The 14,079-nt window shown below is 35.2% G+C and overlaps 1 protein-coding gene across 1 annotated transcript; it reads right to left on the bottom strand.

The window, feature by feature from the left end:
- Nucleotides 1-7,098: 7,098 nt before the first annotated feature.
- Nucleotides 7,099-12,220, bottom strand: LOC132186192 (auxin response factor 18). Its single transcript, XM_059600042.1, has 14 exons — nt 11,499-12,220; nt 11,003-11,118; nt 10,789-10,884; nt 10,639-10,695; nt 10,109-10,261; nt 9,929-10,013; nt 9,665-9,755; nt 9,407-9,571; nt 9,192-9,305; nt 9,032-9,104; nt 8,639-8,786; nt 7,951-8,552; nt 7,667-7,854; nt 7,099-7,577 (listed from the first exon to the last, which is right to left on the bottom strand). The coding sequence occupies exons 1-14, from the start codon at nt 11,551-11,553 to the stop codon at nt 7,439-7,441; spliced, it is 2,082 nt and encodes a 693-aa protein (XP_059456025.1). The 5' UTR covers nt 11,554-12,220; the 3' UTR covers nt 7,099-7,438.
- Nucleotides 12,221-14,079: the final 1,859 nt, after the last annotated feature.

The raw sequence follows: 14,079 nt of genomic DNA, 5'->3' as shown, positions 1-14,079 counted from the left end.
AATGCTAAGTTTGAGTTGTATTGAGATATGAATATAAAATTATATAAATAACTTAACCTATTTAATTAAAACGAATCAAACTTCTCCCAAAGCAGGTTAACAAATAATTAAAGAATAATATAAATGAATTCTCAGACAATAGAGTGCAGAAGAAATATAATGGAGATGACAGCACACGATCCTAACTCCTCACACCTACTCTCTAAAAAATGGAACTACAGTAGCACAGTGAAAGCAGTGAAGCAGGCGGAGGCAGGGCAGCAAATATCTTATCTCCTTTCGTACGGTGAAAATTAAAAAAATAATAATAATAATTCTGAATATTACTTCAGCAATAAGCTCTGTTCATGGTTTTCCTCCCAATCAAATGAGAACACATGGCAATAAATTATTTTACTCCACCAATAGTACGGCTTCACATGGTAGCACCAGAGTGGTCGCACTCGTAGCTGATTTTACTTGCGTCGTGCATCGGATGCCGACCAGAGATGGAGGGTGAGCTCCTTTTCAAGCGCGGACTTTACTTGATCCCTCAAATCTAAATGACTTTCCAAACAAGTCATTAATCATTGCCACCTGTTTCTTAGATGTAAAACGTGTGGTCTTCTTGTCAATACAAAAAGAGAAAAAACCAAAAAAGGCGTTCCTTCCAAACTAGATTCATGCACTCAAAGCCGGTTGGATTCTTCTGGGTTTTACCTTAATTAATAATTAAATGATTAAATTTATTATTTTTTAATTATTATGAATTTAATTTTTTAGAATAAATGAAAGTTTAATATAATATCTGAAGTTCTGAACAAGAATTTAGGGTTCTAACTAAATATTAAAATTTTAAGATAAGCGATAATTTAACGGCCTAGTTTGAAATTGCTTTGGGTAACACGTTAAGCAAAAGGGAAGTTGAATATAGGATCTAAGTTATTCTCACTTGATCTGTTATCATTAACTAAAAGATAAAGGACATTATTAAATGATAATATTACGCAACTGGACCACAATTAATGATAATATAGGGTCTACTTGATATTTGCCTTCTAATGACACTTTTAGAAGAAAAAAAATTAATGGTTATATGATGTTTCTTTCAAGCTCTTGCAATTTTCTGAGACTTCAATTTCAACTTTGATATAAAATATGTTCCTCATGTCAATATAAAGTATAAACCATGAAAACGTTTTTCTTTTTTTTTTTTCTAAACTTGAAAAGGATATAGTTTGAAAATGAGGGTATGGGGCGCTGACATCCCCGACCACCAAATCTAAATTATATATCTTAGTATAAAATAAACAGAATTTTAAATAAAATAATCGAAAAACTGAAAGAACAATAATGTCCATGGGATTTCAATTCATTATACATGAAAACATTTAGTGAAGACCGAAGAGTGGGGTTCATTATTATTATTATTGTTAGAATATATAGAAAATATATAATATTTTTAGTGTATTCCATAATAATGCTGATATCAAATAATCTCTATTTAAAAATAAATCAACTCAAAAAACTTACAAGTAGTTCGGTGTTAGACACCTACGTCTACCACTCGAAATACTCCTAAGGGCTACATTGTGCTCATTGAATTAATTTGTCTACAATACAAAGGTTAATATTTATAGGGCAATGTATAAATACAAGTATAGTAATCAAATCTCCTTGATTTGATTATATTCCCAATATTTGATTACAATCGAAGCCACCCCGTCTGGCCCCTCTAGGGGTGGCCAAACCACCTCCAAGGGGTTCAGCCACCCCCATTGGCCAAAATGGGGTGGCCGGCCACCCTATAGAATTTTCATTTTTTTTAATTATTATTTTATTATTTTTAATTTTTAGGACATGTGTTGCGATATAAATGTAGACGACGTAGACTTTCGTTAATTGGGACTAACGGAAATTAACGGAGGTAGTAATTTCGTCTTTTCCTATAGGTGAGGTACCAGATTTGTCATGTTTTAAAACCTATGGAGAAAAAATAAAAACATTAAAACTGAAGTACCAAAAAAGTTATTAACCCTTATTATTATTAGGACAAAAAATTTCTCCAAGCCGGTATAGAAAAAATATCCTCCAACCCATGTAAAATAGTACCAAGTGTCTATAAATATTTAAAAGACACATTAAATTTAGTCTAAATTAATAAACTGCTATTAATAAGATTAAGAATTTAATGTGGGTTTTAAATGTTTATAGACACTTTCCACTATTTTACATGAGTTGAAGAATATTTCTTTCATATCGGTTTGGAGAAAATTTTCGTCCTTACTATTATTAAATGCAATAAGGAAAGGAAAGGATAAAACCTTCATTTATCCCACTTCAACAAAGTCTAGGACTAGAAGATAGGACGATTGTGGTCCATTGTAGGGTAGCTTAGATCCTCTTTTTTTTTTTAATTGAATAAGAAAAATGTTACAAGAAAAAATATTTCCCACTTCTAAAGAAGTGGATGATCCTAAAATTGAAAATGGGGTGGACTCCTCGACAATAGATAAAAAATAAACTAAAACAGTACATAAATAATTACAATAATTAGAAAATTGGTTAAACAAGTGACTCGGTAGTTTCAAAGAGTTAGACAAGATGGTTACAGAAACAAAAAGGAACACAGATTAAAGTAAACCTATACAGCTATATTAACTACCAATTATAAGACAACAACAAAAAATGCTAAAGTCAAAAACGCACTGTCATAGTCCGATGTAAGAATGGCTGACACCCACCTATATTTAGGTATACCGGGCTAGAAAGTAAAGCAAAAATAAAAAAATAAAAAAAACATGTGCTAGAAGTTTGAAATAAAATAATGTATAAAAAGATTTAGAAAAATTGACTTAAAAGTTGACGAATTTACCAAAACTCCAAGGCTTTCATGATTCTGTAGTGGGCATTAAATAAATTATAAAGTTGTGACCCTCACAAAATTCAATGGATGCGTACAATTAATAGAAGAAGAAAAAAAAAAAAGAGCAGAAATAATAATTTTATTTTACGAAAAAGAAGAGAAATAGTTTGGTGTTTTGTCGTATGCTATAACTTTATATTATTATAACACCCCAAAAATCCAATGCGAAGCCAAATTAGTCCAACTTTTAATGTGGGTGTGCATATCGCATATCTGCAAACAATCATCAGGAAACCCTTTTAATAAATCAATCCAGCTAATATTTCTTCTGTTCATTCAACATGTGAAAAAAGTCAAAACGACAAAACTGGACAGCATTCCGTCATTTTCACTAGCTATCAAAAACAAAATGGGCTGGTTACCCTAAACATCCATTTCTTCTTTGACTTTTGTCCCATCTCAAAAGGAAAAATCTTTCTTTCCCATTATTCTTATTTTCGTTGAATTTATGTTACTTTATTTATCATTAATTAAAATAAATGAAAATTAAATAAATAACCCTGTATTTTGTAGTACTTGGTTTGGCACAATTACAACCAAACTCATCTTTTTTTTCTTTTTTTCTTTTTTTTTTAATGAAATATAAGAAAAATGAAAGATGAATATAATTAGTGATAGAGCCACGTGGAGATCAAAGGGTCTACCCTCGAGCATGCATTGGCCCCCTTATTATGCCCCCAATGCCTAAGAAATCTTTCTTATTTATTTTTTTAATTAAAAAAAAAAAAAATAGACTTGAACAGTTGAACCCTAGCAGGCTAGCACCCGCTACCATTGTATGATCCAAGAAATTGAATTTGGCCTACAGTAGAACTAAGGTTGGCTGCTTCCGGTCCGGTCTTATGTTGCGTTATCTTCACCCAAGCGGAGCCCATTGTAATTGGTGATCTACAAAATTAGTTTGGGCCGGCGAGAAAAGAACCACTCGGGTTTCAGACTAAGTTGTGTGAGGGTGTTTTGGTCCTTTTCCATGGTTGGCCCATAATCTTTAATTATGCATATGCCAAAATGCTGACAAGAATTTTTTGTGAAGAGTGTATCATAACAACCTTCCCACACGTGAAAATTTGTTGAAGAGGAAAATTATTTTGGATCCCAAATGTCCAATCTATGGAATTGAGTTCGAAACAGAAACTCACATTTTGTGGTCTTGCCCGTCAGCTACTAATGTCTGGAGTGTCAGATAAATATTTTTCAAGAAATACAATTTCTCAGGAGAAGACTTTATACAGTTAGTGGAAAAGATATATGAAAAGGGTGGGAAAGAGTATTTGGATGAGGCGGAATGGAGTGATTCATGGAGAACAATTCATTACCCCGAATGATCTGATTCGAGCAACTATGTAGGCGATGGAGGATTTCATTATAGTGAAAGGGGTAAATTCATCCAATAAGAATTGGAGTAAGTTTGGGCATATTATTGAGGATACTAAGATGGTGCTACAATCAATACCAAGCTGATTGGAGTTGTCAACATGTGAATGGTATGGCAGATATGACAGTTCATACGTTGGCTAAATTGGCAGTCAACACTTTCATAAACAGAACTTGGGTGAGTGAATCCCCCAGCTATATTTGTGATATTATTGAGAGGGAACTCCAAACCCTCTCACTTTGATTTTCTAGAATGAGAATTATCTAAATTTTTCTTTTAAAAAAAAAAAAAATTAACAAGTTGCAAGTGTTTGAGCCAATCTTTTTTAAGTGGGCCATGTGCTACATCTACCCTAATTAAAGTTGCAAATTACATTTTTATTTTATAATTATTTTAAATAATAATAAAAAAATATAAATTAATTAAATTTAACATATTATATAATAATTATGAGATTTTTAGCATTACTCAGTGCCACATTTTTTTAGTCATGAAAAAACCCAAAGAGAGCTAGCTGGATACGTGGCAAAAGCCAATGAACGCGACAGAACATCGTGACAGAAGCACCTGACAACAACTAGAAGACGCAAATCTACCCATGAATAGTAGTTCGCAACCGTACGGAACGCAGAAAAGTGGTCGGGCCATTAAGTGAAGCAGCTGGTTAATAATAATATAGCAGAAAAGAGAAAAAAATAAATATGATTAAATTCCCTTTCAATATTCGCTCCTACAAAGAAGCAAAAGATAATATGTGGTATATTATTAAGTAGCCCGAATTGGTCCGGGGCCCTCTCTCTCTCTCTATATGTTTTCTGCATAATAAACACAAATCCGGCACTATTCCCCCACAACCAACAAACAGATCTGAAATATTGACTATGTCTACCAAAAGCCCATATCTATATTTTTCTCTTTTATTTATTTATTTATTTGTAAATGATGGGAACCCACAGCGATAAACAAGATACTTGATTGAAAATATCCTCTCTTTATTTGAATGTCCATGAGATAAACACAACTTGTGTTGAGCAAATGTGACTAGGTTTGTGCTCGATAATAACCGCATCTTCATAAAGTCTCCTAAAAGAAGGGGACACACACTCTAAGATAATAACCTCTCGCATACGCTTTCTCAATCGCATGTCCTCGGGCTCTAGGGATCAAAAGACTTCGATAACCATCTTCTTTAATTTCTAGATCCACCGGTCAGAAAAATTGCTTCAACAATTTATAATCTAAATCCGGTAGTTATCAATTATTAGTCATATTTCAATAAAATTATTGAGTCCTAATTAATATATATAAGATTTCTTTAAGAGTTACGTTACTTTCAACTCCTATTTCTATAGCTTCCCCCTACGTCTGAATTGAAGGCAAACAATAACATCATATGGTTTGCGTACAAAACTGATGGTCGTAAATCGTAATTGGTAAAGCAAAAGTTCCATCATTTTGTCTTCTCTTTTTAATTAAATGAAGGGTTGGAAGCTGCAAACTTGATAGTGCCACCATATCTTGGTGTCGCTGTCCAATGGATTTTACACCTTTTCAAAGATCTTTTCTCTTTTTCTTTTTAATCCTCCCTCCTATTGACAAATGCTTCCTCGAGAGGTAGTAATCTTCATGAAAACAACCCTTGCCTCCACATTTTAGACAACTTATTATAGAAAGCAAAAGAGAAATTGACTCTCTCTCTCTCTCTCTGACACGTCAGGATGCCCACAACTGCTCCATAACATGCCATGCCTCCTCAAAGAGTATCTTTCGGGTTATATTCTTTCAGGAAAAGAACAAGTAAACCATGTTACCTGCTGCTCCCTTCAATGTACTAAGAAACCCACCAACCAATATTTTCTTGTCCACATATTTACAATTGGCTTACCAAGTTCCGTCCTAGTGTTCTTTTAACAAAACTACAAAGGAAAAAACCCTCTTTGATTCATTAAATGTAATGCTATTTGGTACACTTTTCTTTTTCTTTTTTTTTCTTTTCTTTTCTTTTCTTTTGCCAGGGCTGCCATTAAAATTTAAAGAAAATTTCAATTTAGTCCCATGAAGTGTCATGCAATTTAACAAATCCCTCTTTCAAACTTTCAAATCTTACTTTAAACCCCTAAACTTTCATTTGCTCTCAATATAAACTCCTCTGTCAAATTTTAAACGTTATATAACGTGTATACCCCTGACTTATATATAAAATTTGAACTTTACCTTTGATTTCAAAACGTTTTTTATTTAAAAAACAAAAAACAAAAAACAAAAATCAAGAATATTCGAGTCTTTTTTTAGTATTTTTAACGGCTAAAATTAACGAAATTATCTACATTGAGAACAACTGAAAATTTATGAGTCTAAATTGAGAGATTTAAAAGTTTAGAAAAATTTATCAAATTGCGTAAAAATTCAAAAGGCTAAAGTGAAGTTTCCTCTCAAATTTACTAAGAGCCTGCTTGAAATTGCGTTTAAAAAATAAAACTTTTAAGTCAAAAAGCGCTTTTAAGCAAAAGCTTAGCCAAAAGTGCATTTTGACTATTTTTAAGCATTTTGAACCCTTAAAAACGCTTTTAATTCTTTTATTAAACGAGCACTCTTTTTTTTTCCAAACCAAAACCGACTTTTTGAGTGTTAAAAACACTTTTAGACCCCTCAAACACAATCCTAAACATACCCTAAATACTTTTTTTGCAATATGCAAGCACACCTTGGCGGCTTGCTTCTAGTTCTAGCCGCCTAGTGCACAAGCAGACATGATACAACAGTGCTGAGTCGCGAAGATGAAGGCAAATAAAATGGATGATAAGCAGAACACAAGACAAGAATATGAAGCAACACACTAACAACAAACCAGAGTAAACTGGCATCAAAATGCAATTACATATGTACTCTTACAGGCAGATTAACGTAGACCAACCACCCCCCATAGACAACGCTGCTTTAAGTTGGTTGCTCCAATTCAACATGAGTCTACTACCCCCCTTACATGAAAACCCAATCCATTTAGTAGACTTTTTTCTTTTGGCTGTCTTTGTGGAAGGTCCAACTCTGCGCAAACCAAACCACCGCCAATCCACCCCAACCGCAAGCAAAGAAAGCAAAACACAACAAAACCCAAAAAAGTAAAAATAGGGAGACTGAACTATCAAGTTTCATCACCTCTAGGCTCCAGAGTCTGAGCTAAGAATAGTAGTTCCTTCACCTTCTAACGACGAACTGGTAAGCTTACATATTGTACTCATCGTCTTCACTTCCTCACTTGAATATATGTAGATCTTCCTCACCATCTTACAGAACTCCCTGCAATGAGAAACAAAACACAACTTAGACCCAATCCCTATAGAGGGGGAAATGAAATACACGAGTACACCAATTTTTATGTTGCTTACAGCCATGGATCATCGCCCACGAGCATCATGTCGTTTTCATCGTCAGTAAACACAACTGCCCATTTGTTCTGTGGACGAAGCTCCCCTCTAATCTCAAACATTTTCTCCAGTTCATCTATTAGATCATTGTACCCTTTCAAGACAGTCAAGTCGACGGCTCGTCCAACAGCAACCCCTTGCATTTGCACCTTTTCAATGATCAACAAGGTTCATTGTTATTAGGAATCAATACTAGCAAGTAGCAGAACAATCCAATATGAAGCAGCAATGACCATACTTTTTACCTTAGTACGAGTTCTCATGGAAAGACTGGAGCCCTGCTTGCTGTGTGTCTCCCGCATTGATGCATCTGGGGTAATTTGCTTCTGTTCCTTTGAGGACTTTGAAGCATCCAGATTATTCACCCTATCAGATTCAGATGCTGCAGTCGGACTTGGTCCTTTACCAATGGGCATCATTATTTCTGGTTCCCTGTCTGGAGGAGCATTGGTCTTAGAGTTTTTTGGCAACAAATCAATTCCGAATAACCGGCAGCCGAGAGTAGCCTCAGATTTTGTCCCTTTTTCCACATGGTCATGTATCAGACCATTCCTTAGTCTTGATGAAACTGGAGAGATGTAATCAGAAAGTGTAGACTGTGCTGTTACAGTTTTGTCATCCTCTGCTGAATCTGAGAAAAGATCTAGAGAGACATTCATATGTGGAGAAGCGGGCCACATGCCTTCTGCTCTCACCCTTGAGCCATTGGTATTGATGTCCTTAGGCCTAGTAGGCCAGACACCACCACAGGTTTCATGGCTTTGGACTTCAGCAGCACTACTCAATTGAGTTAACTCGTGGGACTGGTTTGATCCATGATACCAAAAAGGTGACGCCGTGGTGATCTCTACATTCCAAATAGATTGTAAATAAAGATTAAATATAATACACCAAGAGTTCATTAAAAGAACTCAACAAAATAGCTTCTCATACCAGAAGATGGAATATCAACAGGTCGGGGCCTCTTGCTTTTAACAGCTGGTTGAGAAAGGTTCAAGGAAGCAGAAGCAACAAAAGGATCTATCTCCCAGGGGGAAACCCTATCTGGTCTTTGAATCGTTGATGGTTCATCCCATTGAACCTGAAAGGCGAAGTAGTTGAGACAAACAAGATAATAAATGCATCAGCATTTAATTGCATAAATGATAACCATTCTCAACCTTTCCTTTTATCTGTATTCATTAGAGATTTAGTTTCTATTTAGTTTTGAGATTTTGTTCTTGAGACTGCAGCTTAGATGCTTATTCTGTCAGTACTACTGTAGTTTCCCTTGGTGGAATAAATTTACTTTCTTCAAAACATAAGAAATAAAAAACATTTTTCAACCTTCAATGATCGCCATTTAGACTTTGACCACTCTGGAGATATATCCCCGACCCCAACTATGGTGCCTGTGAATCTGACCAAACAGATTTTACACTGAAATTAACGATCAAGATTAAAAAGAGGTAGGACCCAATGCCCAAAACATTTGTTATGTTGTCACCTTCTTTCGGGAGAGTCTTCTCCCTCAAATCTCATCTTGAAGCGCATGCCAACTGAAAACCCATTATTAACAGCCTCCACATATTTGTTTACACCGATAATGAACTGGCTAGTCCTGAAGAAATTCATGAAGCCAAAGAAATCAAAGATAATAAACAAGATGATCAACTAATATACATATCCAAATTTACAAATAAATGTACACATCAATCAAACCTTGGCTTGTAATAAACCACAAAAAGGGTTTGGGTCATAACAGCATGAGAAGCAGTGGCAAGCACTCCAAGATGCATGCTCTGGCTGGATATCACAGATGAAGGCATGGAAATCTGCTGGCGGGCAAGACGCCGTACACCTACTCGCAATTCCCCATTATCACCCCTACACACAGCAGGTTATCGAGCTAAGCCACCACAAGATGCATACAACTGACTCTACACAATAAAGCATGTAGAGTACATCTAGTTCATTTACCTTAAAAACACAAAGGCGTCTCCTGCAACCAATCTCTTAGAAGTGACGAAGTTACTCCATCCCGTCGTAAGCAAATGCCTCCGTGGTTGGCCTAAACATTCAGGAGAAACGAGAAACATAGTTCCAGCAATAGAATAAGGAAACGGATTTGGTTCCTAGAAACATATCTAATACTACTTGTACTTCAGAGAAGTATGTTCAAATGAAATAAACTTGGACTTCATTGGTTCACAAAGTAAACTTGTGACTGCACAAATGTGTTACCTCTAAATATATGCTTAAACTTCCACTCAAACCCATGAAGATCTTTGGCAACCAACTCCTGAGTTGGTGTTGCTTGGGTCATATCCTATCATATAAAAACAGCAAGCAGTGCATGTGAAAAGCTTTCGATCAAACACTAGACCATCTTCTACGTTAAACGATCAAAATGGGAGTACTTACCAACGGAGGCAGGCATTCAGTGGCATGCTTTCGAAGAACTGAGAACCCTCCATGAGTGCTTGTGTCAGAAGCAGTCAAAATCTTGCAAAATGAATGCACCGTTTGCCTCGGAAGCTCAGGTGAGTACCCATCAGGACTAGTAGGCTCACTTCGCTGTAATATCACCATAACCACATAAATTCATTCTATTCTTAGGCACCAATTATTTACCCAGAAAATTGTGCAAAAGAAAATTAAGTGAACAAGAATTTTCGTTATATGTTTCCTCACTAACAATATCTAGTAAATAAACAAGATTGGATTTTTTTATTTATTTTTTAAATAAATAAATAAACAAGATTAAACTTTCCAATTTAAGGGAATCAAAACAAGTTATGTCATAAGGTCGTTTCTCCATTTATTGGGAGAACCCAAAAAAAAGAAAGATTCTCGAATCCATCCACCTTTTTTTCTCCACGTTTTCTCAGCAACCAAACAATGCAAAAAATAAGTAAATATATAAGAAATACAAAAGTGAAACAAATTCTCACATCTAGTTCCGGCTGCAAAGTGATCTGTGCATAAACCTCATCTGTTTCTTGCTCCGCCTATAAAATGAATTAACCAATTACAATAAAAACCAACTTTCAGAAAACAGAAAACAAAGATGGATGTAGAAACAAAGATCAGAAGTATGATACCAGTAATCGAACGTTATGAACACGACAAAGGATCTTAGAAGAAAGATTAAACAGAGGGATTTGCTGATTCAGCTCCTGATTTGTTGATGCTTCCAACTACAAAACCCAATATGGCATAAAAATTTGAAAACACGCGCAAAATTAAAAAGCAGATTTTGATCTATTTTTGGAAACACTGAAAACAAAAACAGCGAAACCGAAGAGTGTGCTGTACTTGTTCCATGTGACCCTGAGGGAAGTAGAAGACCCTCTCCCCAGGGCGTGGCACATCCACCAAAGGCCCTGCACATAGCTTCCACAGTTCGGCGTACAGATCATCACCTCCAAATCCTGCAAAACGCGAAGGAAATCGAAAAAGAAAAAAAAAAACAGTGAATCAGAGAAATAAAAGAGGGTCTTGAGCTTCAGCTCTATTTGGTGGCTGAGAAAGCTTCTGCTCCGCTTGATTGCCCAGAAAACGCAGGACAATTAAGGAGGCTACGACTTGAAAACCAGATAATTAGCTTAGTAGGTACAAGTTTGCACTTTTCCTTGAGAGACAGAATGGTAGAAAGCTTAAAGATCGAAATCTTCATTTCAATTTATTTTCCTCCGTTTCTCGGGACCCAAACAGAGAATGCAAAATATTCGCATCTTCATTTCTTCTCCCTATGCCAAACTTTCTGGGCAACCAAACAGACATTTCCACGCTACCCACCAACTTTCCTTACCCGGTTCCGCATGAGAAATCGACGAGCTCCTCGGGCCACCTTCCAGATGCGCCATTCAAGGGCGAGAACAAACGGCGTGGTGGAAGGAAAAACGGAGAAAACCCAGTAAAGAAAAGAAAGCAAGCCGAAGGTCAAGCCAAGCTGTGCGTCGCTTCACGCGCTATAGCAGAAATATAGGCTACCCCATTTACGAGCAAAAAATGCCCAGACGGAGAAGAAAAAAAAAAGAAAGAAAAAAGCCTCTAAGCAGACACAACAACGGTTACACAAGCAATCATAATAATGATCAGTTGTTGTTGTTATTGTTACTGCTGCAGTTGTTCTGTAACGACTGGGAGGCTCTCTGCTTCCGTTACAAAACCGGGTTTGCTTTTGTCTTTGTCTTTGCTAAGGGGTCCCCAAACCAAAACCGCCTTTCTTTTTTTTTTTTTTGCTTTCTGAACCTCTCTCGCTCTTGTGTGTATGGCGTTGATGCTGTCCTTTGTTGTTGGTTTGGTTCTTTTCGCCTTCCGAGCCAGCTGAATCGACGTTACCAAATCCCCAAATTTGCCTTCTCTCTGAGTCGTATTATCTCTCTCCGATCTCTCTCTCTCTCTCTCTCTAGTCTCTTTCTACTTGTAGTTTTTTTCTGGTCGTATTATATAATCTCTTAAAAAGTCTAGTACTAGTCTCCCTCCCTAGCCTCTGCGCTTCATCACATCCTGTTGCCCTTTCTCCAGTGACCCTGGATAAACACTCAAAACTGGCCCACAAAATTCATTTTATCAAAATGATTCTGGATTCCCAGTGCCTCCAATTACTCATCCCCGTCTTTCACACTCCTCACCATCCCATCGTACGGCTGTTACTGTTCACGAGCCAAATTGATTCTTTTATATTATTTTTTCAAATCTCATTATTTGTCTTTCTTTCTTTTTAACTATTTTTTACTTTTACTTTCCAATTTTTAAGCCTAGCATTGAATAATAATGGCATATAATATTATAATCTTTTGTATATACACATTGTGTAGAATTTCCGTAGAGTAGAAGGGTTTTTTGTTTTTTTTCTAAGTTATTTTGCTTGGAGGTGGTCACTAGTAACTTTCTATTCACCCAATTGATAGAACAAGTACCACCTTTGCATAAATGGAGTTCTTTTTTCTTTTTTTCTAATCAACAGAGATATTGCACTAAGCCCAGGAAAAACAATAGAAAAAGAACAACAGAGATTGCACTACGAATGGTGGAAACACATCTGTTGAAGGCATATGTGTTTCGATCTTAATCTATAAAAATAGAAACATGTACATATGATAAGAAAGGAACATGTTAAAGAAATAATTATTAATACTTGCTTTATGAACCAATGTACCCAAGCGGTACATTTTTTTAAACATATTCGTTTACAATTAATCCATCCATCCACGTGAGAGCTTGAGATTAAAAAATGGCAGGGTTTAAATTGATCCCATTTAAAAATTTATTGGCCATTTTATTGTGAAAAAATAAACGGTCGAGACGAATCCAATGTAAACATAATTGGGTTAGATAAATAAAATAAATTCAACAATGTTTTACTTGAGACAAACCGAACTCGATTAAAAAAAAAAAAAAAAACACTCTCAAAACACATTAACAAATACTTTGTGAAGAACTTGTTCCATCTATTACTTTTATTGATCCATAAGCTTGAGGTTTATCAATTACAAACTCATTTTTCCACTTCCTCTTTAGATATGGTGTTCATCATTGGGAAAAAAAAAAATAAAAGAAAAGATATATTAAAGAAAAATAGAACTCTTATACTTTAAAATAACGTATATACGCTACACTGTAAGATAAATTGAGCTCTTTTACCTTAGACTTCCTTTGAGTATTAATATATGCATTTTATTTTATTTTTTTGTAAGTATGTATTTTTTTTTTTCTCGTTAATCTTATGAATTCTCACGAATTTCTTTCCTCAAACGAGATGAAATAGCATTGTGCTACAATGAAGGATCACCCTCCCGCTATGGCCATCTGGTGAGAGATATAAAGAATGTGTCAAGTGAATTTCCATGTTGGGAATGTTGTTATGTCAGTCGCACTTTCAATATGGCTGCACATGGTTTGACTCAAGAGGCTTGTAAATGACTCATAAGGAAGACTTAGAACTCTACAATTTCAGGGGTTATCCGTGATATTATTTTGATGGAACAAGTAATATCCATCTAATTTTTCATCAATGAGAATTCATCTATTTCCCAAAAAAAAAAAAAAAAAAATCTAAAATATACATAATACGCCTGTGATATTGTAAGTGAGTTTATTCTTTACATATTTCTCACATGGAAATCTCAAGATGTAATTATGAAGTAACATATAAACTTTTAAGCCAATTAAATGTTTACAAAACGGAGGAATCATGAAATGGCTTTTTTTGTTTTGGGTGAATATTTTAGGCTTTCATTTATATCATCGAATAGAGTAATGTTATAAGTCTTCCTAAAGTCATTCTAGGGTCCTCTCAACTATAATATCATAATATAGCTTTTAAAATTATCGTTGAATTTGAGATGTGATGTATTGAATTTTGATATATTAGTGATTTTAAAAGC

Source organism: Corylus avellana, chromosome ca7, assembly GCF_901000735.1.
Source record: "Corylus avellana chromosome ca7, CavTom2PMs-1.0".
Taxonomy (NCBI): Eukaryota; Viridiplantae; Streptophyta; class Magnoliopsida; order Fagales; family Betulaceae; genus Corylus; species Corylus avellana.
The sequence above is the reverse complement of the archived record's forward strand: the minus strand, read 5'-3'. Positions and strand labels throughout refer to the sequence as shown.